The 14,794-nt window shown below is 45.7% G+C and overlaps 1 protein-coding gene across 1 annotated transcript in view; it reads right to left on the bottom strand.

Annotated features, from left to right (window-relative positions):
* Positions 1-14,581, bottom strand: part of MKX (mohawk homeobox) — a 43,136-nt gene extending 28,555 nt beyond the window's left edge. Inside the window, exons 1-4 of the mRNA XM_082754116.1 lie at positions 14,394-14,581; positions 12,546-12,705; positions 5,555-5,708; positions 4,104-4,439 (exon numbers count right to left, since the gene is read on the bottom strand). Of these exons, the coding sequence (XP_082610242.1) occupies positions 4,104-4,439; positions 5,555-5,708; positions 12,546-12,705; positions 14,394-14,575 (832 nt within the window). The 5' untranslated portion in view covers positions 14,576-14,581. The remainder of the gene's footprint in view (positions 1-4,103; positions 4,440-5,554; positions 5,709-12,545; positions 12,706-14,393) is intronic.
* Between the last annotated feature and the right edge of the window lie 213 nt (positions 14,582-14,794).

The following is a 14,794-nucleotide window of genomic DNA, read 5'->3' as shown; positions in this document are numbered from 1 at the left end:
TTTTAAAGCCACCTTCCTTCCCAGGCCTGTAAGTCTTTAGTTTCCTCACTATTTTTATTTGTTCTGGCTTTTTTGCTGTGCTAAGTAACATATAAAGTGAAATCAACGAAAACTGCCTGCATAAAGAAGTTAGAGAGCTCCCTGTCCTGCCATTTCAACTCTCTTTCTCTCCCTCTCTGTTTAATTTTTGCTTTCTTTTACACAACACAGCTCACCAGACAGCGATATCTCAGAAAGTTGGACTTTTTCATTTCCTCAAACTGTAACAATGCAGAGTGTTTTGTTTCTGCAGGTGACCAACGACACAGGACTTGCAGAGCACCGACCGACCATAACCACAAAAACAAAGTCGGTGTTTTGGTAATCCATGAAACAAAGAATGGGGTGGGTGTTTCAGATTTACATCCACCTTCACTACAAACATTATTAGGTCTTTTTGCTATATATTTTTTGAAGTGCTTGTTGCAGCCGGACTGTAATTTCAATGTGCATTTGGGCAACAAATAGAGATAGGCGAGTCTGGTTTTAGTTATTCCTGTCATACAGAGAACCTGCTGCGAGTGAAAGCCTGCCAAGGACTTAATGAAAACTTGTTCTCTAACATGGATTTTTAACTAAACAAAAATACTGAAGCAAGCCTTTCAGCGGTCAGTTTAAGACATATTTGGCCAATTATATATATTTATATATTATACCTGCACAAGGATTAATCTGAACTGAAAATTTCTGCCTTAAGCGAACACATTCATGTATGCCACATTATATATATGTAAGCGTATCAGCTTACGACAGAACCGCTTACATATGTGGCATATCCAAGTATATTCACAGCCTGTTCTGGTCTGTTCTTTCTGAGCTGGCTGTACCCTGTCCCCCCACATCCCACACCGCATCCCCTCTGTGCACGTTTGCTGCATGAGCTCCGCAGCCTGAGAGGGAGGACAGGACTGGGGGAGGCAGCGGTGCAGACACCGTCCGTGCAGGGACAGAGATTTTGTGGTTGCTGCTTCTGCTCCAGCACTAAAGCTGCTTCTCACGAGCTCACGGGAATCGTGCAGAGGCCATTCTCCCGACTGCCAGTTATACAGCCTGTCCTTGATCTTTACACGGGATTTCCCGGTTGCATGAACCCAGAGTAGCATATGGTCCAGTGTTTATAAGCATGTTAATGACTGAAATGGGAAATTGTACTACCCCTTTTCCTTATAAACTTTAAACTGCAATTTCTTGTTTCTGTCACCGGACGCTGCGCTCATATCCTGTTAATTTGGTGCAGGCTACTGAGCCGCTTGTGGCCAGGCTGACCCCAAGCACTGCAGGCACTGAAGCGACCGAAATCAGAGCCTGGCCCATGGTGTGGAGCAGACCCCGCCAGTAAACTTTCTGCTCACAATCTGCTACAAAAAGGTGCTTTTTCAGGAAAGCACAATAAAGAATTTCATTCAAAACAAATGACTTCCCGCTCCTATGAACACAGTCAAACATTTCTCAAAAATAAAATGTCAATCAATTTTGATGTTCTGTTTTCTGACATCCTATTCAAAATATCTTCATAAACTAAAACATCTATCAGGAACTTCAAAATTCCACTTCAGTCCCTTTCTGTTAAAAGTTAGCTGCTTCGTGTAACAAAGGACTACAGAGGCAAAGTCATTTTAAGCACAGATACCTCGCTTGAAAAATCCACTTGCTGCTACCAGGAGAGGCACAGTCGGACACACGCTGTTATTTTGCTTAACCAACATGGATTGCAGCTATTTTTGAGAACACGGACACAAGTATGCTGTACGACTGCACTGAGAGCTGAAATCCCAGGTGTTCGAATTACACAGAGAAGACAACAAAAATAAAATGCCCTTATTTTCTCCCATCCTAGCAATCATTTCTTTGATTTCATCTATTTCTAAACAGGTTTTATGAAGGGATGATAACTTAAAAATATTTACTTTTTCATGAAGGAGTCAATTCCTGCATGTTACAACATCATCAGAAAACCATTAGTGGGGTTGTAACCTCATAGCTGAAAAAAGCCTACTGTACCTATTATTTCTTGCATGTGCACTCACATATGGGTAGGATATATCAAAATATGTAGCATGCACATGAACTTTTTCTTTCTATTGGCAAGCTACTGCTTGTCTGCTTTGGGGGTGTAAAAAGAATAAAACTACATCCTGAGAGCTGCTAGTGTGTTCTCACCAGAGGCCATGGCACTGCAAAGCATTAACAAAGATGTTTAAGAAGTGACTTAATTACGATCTCAAGAGGAGTTCCATGTATGCCAGTTATGAAGTTTAAGGACAAATATACTGGTTTTTAGTCTTTCCAACCCAGCTTGTGAACTCACTGCAGTTACAACGTGCCTGTCTCAGCCTTCTCATTAGAGACCATATTTTTCAGTGCAGCTTGGAACTTGGCAAGAAGAACTTAATCCAGTAGCAAATTTATTACAATTTTTAAAAAGTCACTGTGTCCATTTTTAAGTTACGGTATAAAAGTACAGAAAAACAGAAGTTTACATATCTGAGCTGCTGCATCTGTTCTTGAGTAACTTTTCACTTAAAAATAAAACTTGGCAGACAACACACCCATAATGCAGACCAAATGCATTTGGTATGTTGAAAAAAAAAATCCCTAAATGAATAGAGAGAGTTAATTTTGAAATGTATTCATCGTGCATGCAACGTGTTCTTGCTCCCCACAAGATTCTGTTTCTCTATGGGGCCTCCACTCCTGCCTCGGTCATCTCCTGACAACCTGCACGTACCAACGTTCTTCTACGCCCACCAGAGCATTTGGCCTTCTGAAAAGCTGGTGGCCCCTTCACAGGGACCAAAATCATGTGAAATATGCTTGGAGAGAGGAGGCAGACAAAGGCTGCAGACTTGAGAGGCTGCAAAGGAGGTGGGCAACCCAGCCTGGCTGCCAGGGAAGCCACAAGGAACCAAGTACAACATCTAAATCTACAGTGAATTCAGTGCAAAGCCCTCCAGCACATTGCAGCAATGTCTATCCATCCATCCCAGAAGTGGTGATGCCTGTGAAAGGGCCAGTCTCACAGGGAAAATACAAAGGGCTGCTGTGATGAGTGGAAATCCTGAGCTGCCAGCTGAGACCTTCAGAGATTTGGAAGCAGAAATTCGTTTTTTGTTTTTTTTTTTTTTTTTTTGTTTGTTTGTTTTTTTTTTTCCAAAGAGGAGTGGACAGCCTTTGCCTTATGTCCCCAGGGAAATTCAGAACAAGCTTTGCAAGAGGAGCCTTCCAGCACTCGCTGACCCACAGGGACCCAAGCAGGTCCTGACCTTGCCCTGATTTACAGCAATTTGCTGGCATGAACCCAGCAGCCCCATGTGCCTTCCTCTGACTGGTAACACAACAGATGACAGAAATCATGCTTTTATGTTTTTATTGATAAAATAAAAGCTATAAGTCATGCGTAACCTCTCAAAAGCATTAAACCAAGATCTTTAATGGCCAAGTCTGTGGCTCCTTAGCTCAGTGCACTGTGCCTGTAGAGTGGTACAGAAACTGGTCCAAACTAATTAATCCACATAATCATAAGAAGGAAGGGCCACACAATGGAGAAGGCACCCTAAGGACAGCAAACAAGATGTACAACAGGGGAAGAAAGTCATGTGCACACCACCAAGGGACATATGGCTCATATAGGTGCCACAAACAGCCACCTTGAAAATGCGAAGTCCTATCCCTTCCAGCTGGAGCCACAGGGTACTTCACTCCAGAATACTTTAAAGTTTTCTCCCTCTTTAGGCTTGCCTCAGTGCTGGCAAACAGGCCCACAAGTGTCATTTCAAAAACCCACCCTGTAGCTCCATTTAGCAGTCAGTAACAGCACAGAGCTCCAACACTACAGAGAGGACTTCTTCAGTGAACGTGAGGGTCAATAGGAGCTATCCCCTCTTGTAAGAGAGGACAGGCTGGAGTTACCCACTCTCATACAACGGTAAGGACAGGAGTTTCCCACTCTTATAGGAGAGGATGCACAGGAGTTACTTTTGTAAAAGGTCCAGCCAGGTGACACCATTCCCAGCAACTCCAACCACCAAAGCTGTATTAGAAATGATGCAGAAAGGATCCCTTACCTGTCCGGTAGACAAAATTGCCCTCTGTCTCTGATGACGATGGAGACACCAATTCCTCCTCAAATTCATTGGAACTAAATGAACCAGAGTGATTCCTTTGCCTTGTTTTTTCCATCATAGCTGCGTTAGTAGCCATGACGTGCCTCAACGAGTCATTTAGGTAGCGATTCAATAAGCTGCTTTTGTATTTGGGGGGTGACACGTAATCCTCATTGGCACTTGTTTCTGGTCTCACTCCTGTTTTTATGACTGAACTTTCAGTTTTAATCACAGTGTGATGAACTGGTTTGTTGTATCCCCCTTCATTCATATGGTTTCTTGGAGGATTTTCTCCATCTGAAAACAAAGGCAGAAAGATACAGTAATACGTCAAATACCTAATATTTAACAAGAGGCACTCTCTACGTGTTTTAAATTGCTATAAATATAACTAAAACTAGACAAATATATTTTAAACTTCAACATTAGCCAATTACTTGGCTAATGACAGAGCAGGTAGGAAAAAGAAAAAAATGGAAAAAGAGAAAAAAAAAAAAAAAAAAGAGAAGAGAAGGGCCCTAAACCAACGTTAAGCCTTTCAATATCTGGTTGAATAAACTTAATTCTTATTATCATAACTTGGAATTTGCTTCTCCTGAATACTGGGGAAAATTTAAGCATATTTTCTTAAACTGTACTCTTTTAGCTGTCCTGCAAACAATTTTTCAAAGGAAAGTACATACCAAAGAAATGTGAGAACAAACTGAAATGGGAACAAATAGAATTGAACCTGAGTACAAATTGAACCATTCTTTTAAAAATTCACATACACATTTCTGGCAATGTTCTGAAGCATTTTTTTCCTCACAACTGGCAAAAAAGAGTACAGACATGATTAGTAACAAAGTTGTATTAAAAAAATATAGGTTACTATTAAAAAAGTTCCTACATTCATTAATTTGGGCAAGAGAGATTTTTCAGAGAAACTTTAAGGCTTGCTGGTAAAATACAAACTAAATACAGTAATTTCTAGTTAAGCACACAATAAGCCCCACTGAAGTTAATCAGATTCTCTCAATGATGTGATATTGATGTAGCCCTTCCATCTAGGAAAATAACTGCCCAGAGACTTCTCATTTCCTTACACTGACAAATGAAATCATTTTTTCCTTTAAAGCAGAACATGCCTGTAGAATTGAATGAACTGGCAATTATCTTTCTAGTAGCAAAGCTACACAAAGCAGGCAAATAACATGCAACCAGACTGTTACCCTTGAATAACCTACACAATCCCATTTTGCAAGTGTTTTGAAACTGCTCCCAGTAGTATTTGTGAGCCAAAATTGCCCCTAATTCACACAGGTGGCTCCACTGAGGGCATGTTGTGAGAAATCAGAGCTAATTTATGGTACCTGATACTCTCTAAATATATCTTAATCAGTGTAAAATTGATTTTAAAAGCCTCAACAAACCTTCAGAGCACGAGTCATCACTGCTCACGCTAAGCCTTTCAGCATTTCCTTGAACATATTTGTTGTACAGCTTTATTCGTAAAGCCCAGCTGAGGTCTGGTTGCCTGACCGTATTCTTAAGGCGACGTCTTGCGTTGGCAAACCAGTTCGACACCTGCTTAAAAATGAATCTGTTAGTTCCCCTTGAAAACAATGCAAATAAACAAATCCAACCCATACAGTTCACATTAGTTTTATGCGTGCCCTAAGGAGACAGCAAATAAGGGAAACATCCCTCAACCATGGGGCACCAGGAGTCTGTGAACCTGTCACTGAGCAGAGCAGAAACCTTGGATAACTCAGCAGGCTCAGCCCTTCTGTCCTTCACAAGTGTCAGCAAAGCCTCAACAATTTATTAACAAATGTTTAATTAAGGTGTCCTCAAGTATTCATTTTATATTCATCTTCCCTCTTTTACAGATATTGCCCTGATCTTCCAATACAAATCTTTGAAGTATTAATAACATCCTAAATGAAAATTAATAAGTAATGTTAGGTAATTTGCCTTTGACATTTATGTAGGCTACAATAAATGAGCTGAACAGAAAAACCTATTCTGCATTTGGTTATATAAAAGTCTTCCTTGTGTTTTATCAGGTCATGAAGACCAGCAGCAAGTGAGTATCAGGACAGTCCAACACAGATCACTGCACGCATTGAGTCATGGCAGAAATCATCCATTTGCTCTACAGATTAGCAACTTTCACAAACTCCTTCTGTCATGGAAATCGTAAATAAATAAATTAAAAAAAAAAAAAAAAAAAAAAACAGCAAAAATAAGAATTCCTTACAAAGGGACTACTAAAGATGGGAAGCTATGGATTTTCTCAGTTCTCAGTGACGTTGTTTGAAACTGTACCTTAGAAAACGCTGGCCTTGATTTTACTGTAACTTAAAAATATACAAAATAGAAAATACGGTACTGACAGGGTGACCTCAGCGTAACCTAACTATGAGCAAGAGCAGAGGCAAGCTACATTAGCTCTAACAATATTTATCTAATGATAAATCAGGTCTTAAAAATGCTATTTGTTCCTTGTAGGAATAAGTGTATTTTGACACGACCTCCGCAAGGAGGAGGCAGTGTGGCATTGCTTGAGAAGGAGAATACGAAGAATTTCAGGGTGATCCACAGCCCCACATGTGTTTTTGTGCGGTGGAAATGCATGCAAAGGAGGCTGGAGATTGCTGAAGCCATCTTCTGACCTGGGATTAATCACACAGCTTAACTCATGTAACCTGCAAAGACAGCTAACACATGTTTTATCAACACATGTTACCCCCTGCCTACTGGAAAGCCAAGCCATGGACCTTAAATTTGAACCTTTGCCCTAGTCTTGTCATCTGCCTATTGCAGTGAAGGCTTCCTAAATTGCACAGAAGTGTTTGGCTAATTATTCAGGATCGATAATCTCTTCTGGGGTGATTATGAGAAAAACAAACACTATCTGCTGAAGGAGAAACAGAACTTCAGTTCAGAGTCCTACCCAGAAGCTAGCAGTGGCACTTTAAGCCTGTCACTTCAACTTTACTTAAAATCACGTTTACATGAAACAGGGCTCCACCAAAAACACAGCAAGCCCTGGATCAGTGCTCAAATGCCAAACATAGAACTCTACAAACCATGTAGCTCACTATGACAGGTTAGAAGACCAAAACTCCAGCTGGCAGGGAAGAGTAAGCAATTTCATTCTCTTCCAAGGCTACTTGTTTATATTCATCATATTGACACAGCAGTCATTATAGTAAACCAGAAAGGGTGGCTTGGCACCCAGCCACTTTCTAATGCCGTTGACAAACTGACTCCAGAGCACTCAGCTGAAGCAGCAGTCACCTGACTGCTGTGTGGTTTCGTGGAGCTCTGAAATCAAACATGCAATGATCGTGATGGATCAGCCCAGGATGGATCAGCATCTTACAAAGCCAACTGCTTCCCACCATCTCACGAGAAAGATTTCATTATGCTACATTTCATTACACATTGAAATCTTTCATCACTGAAGTGCCATGTGCAGAAAAGAAAGAAAGGGTAGTGTAGCATGACTCATACATAAAAGCAATTAAATTTAGCAAAAGTGATTTTTGCCTGGTACTCTTGGTTTATTTTGGGCTCATTCTTCCCATGCCAACTCTTTGCATCCTGCATATCAATGTGACAAGATGAGTCATATTCTCTTCTCTTATGAAAGGAGGCAATAGTAGTTATTTGATCATTGTGAAATAACTTTAAGTCAGCGTTTACAAGAGAGGCTTTCTACCAAAGCACAAAGCAGCAAGCATTCACTAGATACTTATCCCAAATGCCATTTAAGCAAGGCATGCTGAAGATGAAGGTAGGTTAGGAAAATCCTCTCAGGAGATTTTTAGGATATATCAGTGGTGTGGTATCTTGGGATGCTTTCCTACCCTTGGGCACTGGCATATGTTGCTGCAAACTGCAGATCTCCAAGAGATGAAGAGGTTCAACATCTCCCCCAACTCTTCAGTCTTGGCCACCATCCAGGCATGTGGACTGAGAAGAGGCTGCAGGGCCAGGAGCTTTGCCAGATGGCTCACTCACCTGTCTCAAGCTGTGAGGGGCTGTTTCTGGCTCCTTTAGAGCCCAGGAGAGTTTTGTCACTAATTTCAACCATCCCCAAGTGGTACCTTTTGTATCCACATAGTCTTTAAAAGTTGTGAGCCTACTGCTCAGGGTCTGACCCGCTACAAAAAGAAATAACCTAAGCTGCCAGAAGTCACCCGCCCTTTACAAGGGTCCTAAGTTGCACTAATGCAATCTCAAAAATCTCAGGAAGGGGAGAGAGGGAAAAAAACAAACAAACAGAAAATCTACAATGATTTACATACAAGACACAGTGGGAAAACTTTTGTCTCTGAAACCTCTCAAGAACTAAGTATCATGAAAAAACACATGATGAAACTCATTATTTGTACAAAGCAACAATCATACAGTTCTTCTATAGAAGTAAAAAGAGAGAGAGAGAAAGAGAGAGAGAGAGAGAGAGAGAGAGGAAGGAAGGAAGGAAGGAAGGAAGGAAGGAAGGAAGGAAGGAAGGAAGGAAGGAAGGAAGGAAGGAAGGAAGGAAGGAAGGAAGGAAGGAAGGAAGGAAGGAAGGAAAAGAAAGAAAGAAAGAAAGAAAGAAAGAAAGAAAGAAAGAAAGAAAGAAAGAAAGAAAGAAAGAAAGAAAGAAAGAAAGAAAGAAAGAAACCAAGGAGAACAATAATAGAAGTGCTTCCCTGTGTTTGTACTTTACAGCAGCCCAGAGAGCATCAAGTACTTATATCAGCATCAAGAAATATTGGCTTTGCTTCTGAAGAGCCTCTTCAAACTTGTTGTAATTTGTTCTGCTACAGTGCTTAAGAGCGGCCAAGGTTTCAGAAGGGGAACAAATCAACCAATGCTCCTCCCCCAGTAGTCCTGATATGCCGGTATGGATCTGAATACCATTAAATCCATAGCAGCACATGACCAGTATATTAATCCCAGTATTGCAAAAAGCTGCTCTTCTACAATACAACCATTCATATTTCTTTCTGGAAGGAACATCAAGCCATTTTTCTTTTTTATTTCACAAGAACTTCTAAAACAAAATATAAAATAAAATAAATCAAGCACTGCGGTAACGATACAAATGAAAACGTAGCATATTAATAGCATATTAATAGGACAAATTATTGGATTCTGAATTGGAATCTAATTGGAGTAAAACATAAAATGCTTTTTCAAGCTATATTGCTTTTTTGGTTTCCTGCTTTGGCAGTTTGGGAAGCAGAAAACTTTGGGCTGTTGGACTGCAAGCTGCAATAACATTTGCCTTGAGGACTCCTGAAAATCTTGTTGGACTGCTCATGAATAAGTCAGCCCAGAATTTGCACCAGGCTTTGCTACTGCTTGTTAAGAAATAAGATGGTTTAGGATTCCTGCAAAATCCTACCTCCTTGAAAGAATTTGACTTTCCTGTTGAAGATGGAAGAGCCCCCTTGCTGCCCCACTGCACCCAGGAACAGAGGTCTAAGCCAAAGTACTGCTGAGGGAGATGAAATTAATTTAAAATCGGCCAACCAGGTGAGAGCAAAAATAATGAAAATGAAATAGTGGAAAATGTGACATGCAGATTCTGTCCTAATAACAATAGTAAAAAAAAAAAAAAAAAAAAAAAAAAAAAAAGTTTACCTTTTTATCTCACAGAAGGATTGGTTATATCCATGCCACAGCCCTGCAAAAGCTCCTTTGGATAGATGGCAGGTACTGGAATATGGAAAATACTGGAATGGGGGTTGTTAGATAGACGAAAAGCATGGGAGAGGGGCTACAGCCTTATTATCAGTATCACTGTGGCCAATATCATATTCCAGGCAGCTGCCGAACACCTTTTCGAAGGCTGACCGTGGAGTGAAAAACAAAACAAAACTCCTAGCCACCCATTCCCTAAATGACATTTTGGTGGAAACTCAAGGGGATTTTCAGCAGTGTCTTTTGCCTCCCTCAGTGCTTCCAGAGCACCAGCACAGGGGAGATGCAGGGTGGGCAGCAGCTGTCAGCCCAGAGCTGCCTCGATGGTAGTCAAGGTTGAGTTCCCCCCAGCGCGAGCACTGCGGACCAGCACTGGAAAATGGAAGAGGAGTGGAAACCTGAGACAGGTCAGCAAGCATGAAGGCATGTAACCCAGAGAGAAGATCGTGTACTGATCGATGCCTGGCTCTCCAGTGGTGTTTCATGCGGTTAGGCTAGAGAAGCAATCACCGGAGACACTGTTTGATGCCTTTGCAATGCATCCCTCCTGGAAGAGATGCAAAGCTTTCCACCAGATACCGAAACCCAGTCCCAAATCTGCTCTTGGTTATACCAGCACCGGCTTCGGGGAAGCTGTTTCGGATGCACCCAGCGTGACTGAGATCTCAGCCTGGTGCTTTCCTTCTTGCTCCCAGAGAATAAGGATTTTGACCTGGATTGCAGCCTTGTTCTCCCTGGGCATCTGAAAAGTGGAGCTGTGGTCTGTGTTTTGTTCTTAGAGGCTCGGGAATTACTGCTGTTGCCAGACATAGGCATTTACCTCTCGTACAGATGCTATAGCACTCCCGGATTAAAAGAGCATTGCGCCCAAGTGATGGGAGAAACATCTGGGGTTTCTTTTTGATGGTGTGCTTCTGTAAATGAAGATAGATGTGCTGGTTCGCACAACTCTTTCAAATATTACATTTCATAGAAATGCGGCTGCTCAAATTCAGCTCCAGTGTAAATCCAGTAGTCGTGGGGGTCTAGCAGGGATAAGTGTAGTCCTCCAAGACTCTTTTTAATTTTTATGCTACACCTTACATAAATCATAAAGCTCTGAGGAGTCATGGCCATGACTCCCTTGATGCTTTTATAGAGGCTAACACAGCATATCCTGACCAGGATTTATCAAAGCTGCCATGAGAGAAAAACTGTAAAAAACACCACCAGATATTTTCCCTTGTATGTTCATTCTGTGGCATTTATAAAAGAAGAGGAGAAGAACTCTTCAATATGTCATTAACGTGAGATTCTCCAGACGTGTATTCTGGATGTATGTTTTAAATCTCATGCGAAAATATGGGAATATTCTAAAAGCCATAGTCCAATGAGCTACTCAGATTGAATTGCGGCATTGAATGGACAGTGTTTATGCAATCATATTTTTAGAAGTCTGAGCAAACCTTTCATGTATATTTTTAAAAAGCAAGAGAAGTTATTTTAAAAGCATCTTCCAGTTATAATTGGCATTTTCTGAGACATTAATATTATTTTTGTCAAAGCGATAATGTTTTCGCTAGTGCAATAGTTCCACAATGAGGTACGGAAGCATAAAACGATCCCATTTTGCCAATGCTACTAGAAGCGAAGTTCATAGCACTGCCTTTTCTGAAGGAGCACTCAAAATAATAATTCTAGATTTCCACTGTCTTTTTCTAATACTTGGTGTTATTTTGGTATGTTCACGTCCCTTGCAAAGTGACACATGCTGTGCTAGGCAGAGCACCGAGGACCCATCCTGCAAATGTGTTTCCTTTCATGCACCCAGCAGTAGCTCCGGGCAAGGAAATCAGACTACTCACGATGCATAAATCTTTGCAGCACCCAGACCTGAGATAGCATCACTCAGCAACTGATAGCATTTAACCACGCGTTTCAATAGGGTGCCAGATGGCAAAGGAAACAAAGAAGTACGAGCTATAAACATTTGCAGCTTCTTTTATACCTCTTACTGCACCACGACTGCCAGTCATTTCAGGGGGGCTGTGCCTGCGAGGGAAACAAGTGCTCCCCGTGCCCAGCTTTGCCGTGTGATGACCATTGCTGCAGGGCTCTGGAGCAGAAGCTGCTCCATGAGCAGCGAGCGCAGCGTGTGCGGCAGCTCTGATAGTGCGGAGCAGGTGATGCTCGTTATCGGAGCAATATAGCTGTTTCCGTTCTAGCCTCCTTTCAGAAGGGAAACGAGTAGCTCCCTACAACTTCCTGAACAAGCCCTGTTTTGTGCTGAAATCTCCCATTATTGGCTTTTTTTTTTTTTTTTTTTTTTTTTTTTGACCTGAAGGGTTTTTTTTTAAACGAAGAGAAAATATTTCTGCCGTGCTTATGAATGAGGCTGCAGGATGCGGGCATCTTCTAGCAGGGAAGGAGGGAAGACACCTGTGTTTAGCTGCCTGTCTTCAGCCCTTCCCCAGCCAGGAGGGCTCAGCCGTGGGAAATCCCTCTGGGGGCACGGAGGGGGAGCCCTGGGGCGGGCAGGGGGAGGATGAGCCCGGGCCCCCGGCCTCGCTGCTGCCTCCCAGCTCCTTCCCACGCAGGTGGCACTGGCAGAAATGTCCCCTACATCACCGGGCCGGTGAAAGGACAGCGGGCACCAGACCCTTGCCCACCTTGGGGGGGCCGCGGTCCCCATCCCTCCACTCCGCGGGGCCGTCGGGGCGGCCGGGGGGGTTCCCTTACCTGCACCAGGGTCATCTGGGAGCCGAGGGCCAGCAGGATCTTCTCGGTCTTGGTGGGGTAGGGGTTGTCGCGGTGCTTGTAGAGCCACTGCTTGAGCGGCCGCGCCATGTCCTGCAGCGCCTGCCGCTTGTGCCGCACCTTGCCGCCGCTCTGCCGAGCCCTGCCGCCGAGAAGGGGCGCTCAGGAGGGGGATGCCGGGCACCCTGAGCCCCCCTCAGCCTCTCCAGTGCCATGTCCCGGGGGGTGGCCCCAGCCCCGAGGTGACCCGAACCCGGGGTGTCCGATCCCTGCCCGTCGGGGGGCGCGGGGAGCGAGGATGCTGCGGAGGGTGCGGGGGGCTCAGCCTCGGGGCGAGATGCCCTCGGTGCTCGGGGACTGCCGGGCATGTTTTCGGTGTGTTTGCAGAGGGGCTTTCCTTGAGGGGATGTCCCCGGGGGGAAGCAGCCCCCAGGCCGAGCAAAGTGCCGCGACCCCGGCGCTCCATCCCTGCTCAGCCCCGCGGCGAGGAGCGCGCCTCCGGGAAGGAACCTTCCCAAATTCGCAACGGCCCGTATCGGGACAAAAAGGTTGGAAGGGGGAAAAAAGGATCTCAGGTACCGATAGGAAAATAAATAAATAAATAAAAAGTAAAAAGGTGTTTTGGTGTTTTGATGTTTTTTTGTTGTTGTTGTTTTTTTGTTTTGTTTTGTTTTGTTTTTTGAATAAAAAAGGTTGAAAGTGAAAAGCGAGCGAAGCCGGGGGACCGGGAGGCAGAGCCGGGCGGCGGCAGGGGGCGCCGCGGGGCCGTGACGAGCCGGGCCGGGCCGTGCCGGGCCGAGCCGGGCGGCCGCGGGCGCCGCCTCGCCCAGGGCTCCCTCGGAAACCCAATTCCGCCGCGATGAGCTGGTAATAACATTTCGATGAAACACAATCTGCGTGCTACCGAGCAGCCGCGCCGCTGAAAGTATGAGCTGATGCAATCGTTAAGGTGGAAACGGGGAGTAAAAATAGCTCCTCGGGATTTTTTCTCGCGTTCCGCGTCTCCTCGGACATTAATTTCCAAAGCTGCCCCGGGTTGCTTGGTGCCGGTACAAACCCTCCGAGCTACGGCCGGCAGCACGCCGGAGCTACCGGGTCCTGCCATCACCTCCCCTTTCACCTGTTCCACAACAACTACCGGAAAAAAAAAAAAAAAAAAAAAAGGAAACAAGAGAAAAAAAAAAAAAAAAAACAGCCGCAGACGGCTCAGCCTCAGGTGTTTTTTGCACGAACCCGTTCTCAGCATCGCCGAGGCGGGCGGCGAGGGGAGCGCAGTGCGCGCACAGCCCCAGCTCCAGCTCCAGCTCCATTCCCAGCCCCAGCCCGGCTCCGGGCGCTGCGGGCACCGCGGAACAAGTGCGGGGGTCGCAGCCAGCCCCGAAGCGGCTGCCGGGGCTCTCCCGGTCCCGTCCCGTCCTGTCCCGTCCCGTTCAGCCCCGCGGGTCTCAGCCCGGGGCCGCTTTCGCCAAAGGGGAGCCCCGCGCGTCTGCTTGGGGGGTGTGAATAAAGAGGAAAATAAACGCGGTGCCCCCCTTCTGGTTTTGCCCGAGCCAGAGGGAAGGAGGGAGGCTAAATGCACGCAGACAGGAGCTCTGTGCGGCGAGATGCCCCCAGTCGGGACGCGTCTGCACCGCCCGGTGCCGGCATCAGTGGGATGCCAGTCGCGGGGAGGACGGTTTTGGGGCGCGGGGAGCCCTCCTAGGGACCACCTGGCGGTCCTAAAGCGAAGCCGAGCGCCGGGCACTGACACACACAGCACACACAGCACACACAACACACACAACACACACAACACACACAGCACACACAAACACACACACACGCACGTACCCCGTCCGCCGGTTGCGCAGGCTGAGGCTCTCCTTGATGGACGGGCTGTCGGGGAGCAGCACCTCGGCGTGGTGCGGGCCCTCCACCACCCCCACGTAGGGCCGGCCGCCCCTCTCCCGCTCCTTGGCGTCCTCCTCGAAGAGCACCTGGCCGCTCAGCTTGCTGAAGACGATGGTGTTCATGGTGGGGGGGGGGCTGGGGGCCGCCGCCGGCTCCGAGGTGCGGGGGCTCGCTGTGCGCTGCGGGCAGGCGGCGGCGGTCACCGGGCAGCCGCGACCGAGCGCCGACAGCAGCCCGCCGGGGGGGCAGCGCCGAGGCACCGGCAGCCGCCTGCCCACCCCCGGGGGGCTGCCCGCAAACCCTGCCCGCCCCCAAGCCCCCCCAAAACCCCCAAAACCCCC

The sequence above is a fragment of the Aythya marila genome (genome assembly GCF_965140915.1).
Source record: "Aythya marila genome assembly, chromosome: 2".
In the NCBI taxonomy this organism is placed as follows: domain Eukaryota; kingdom Metazoa; phylum Chordata; class Aves; order Anseriformes; family Anatidae; genus Aythya; species Aythya marila.
This window is presented reverse-complemented; position numbering and strand designations above follow the sequence as displayed.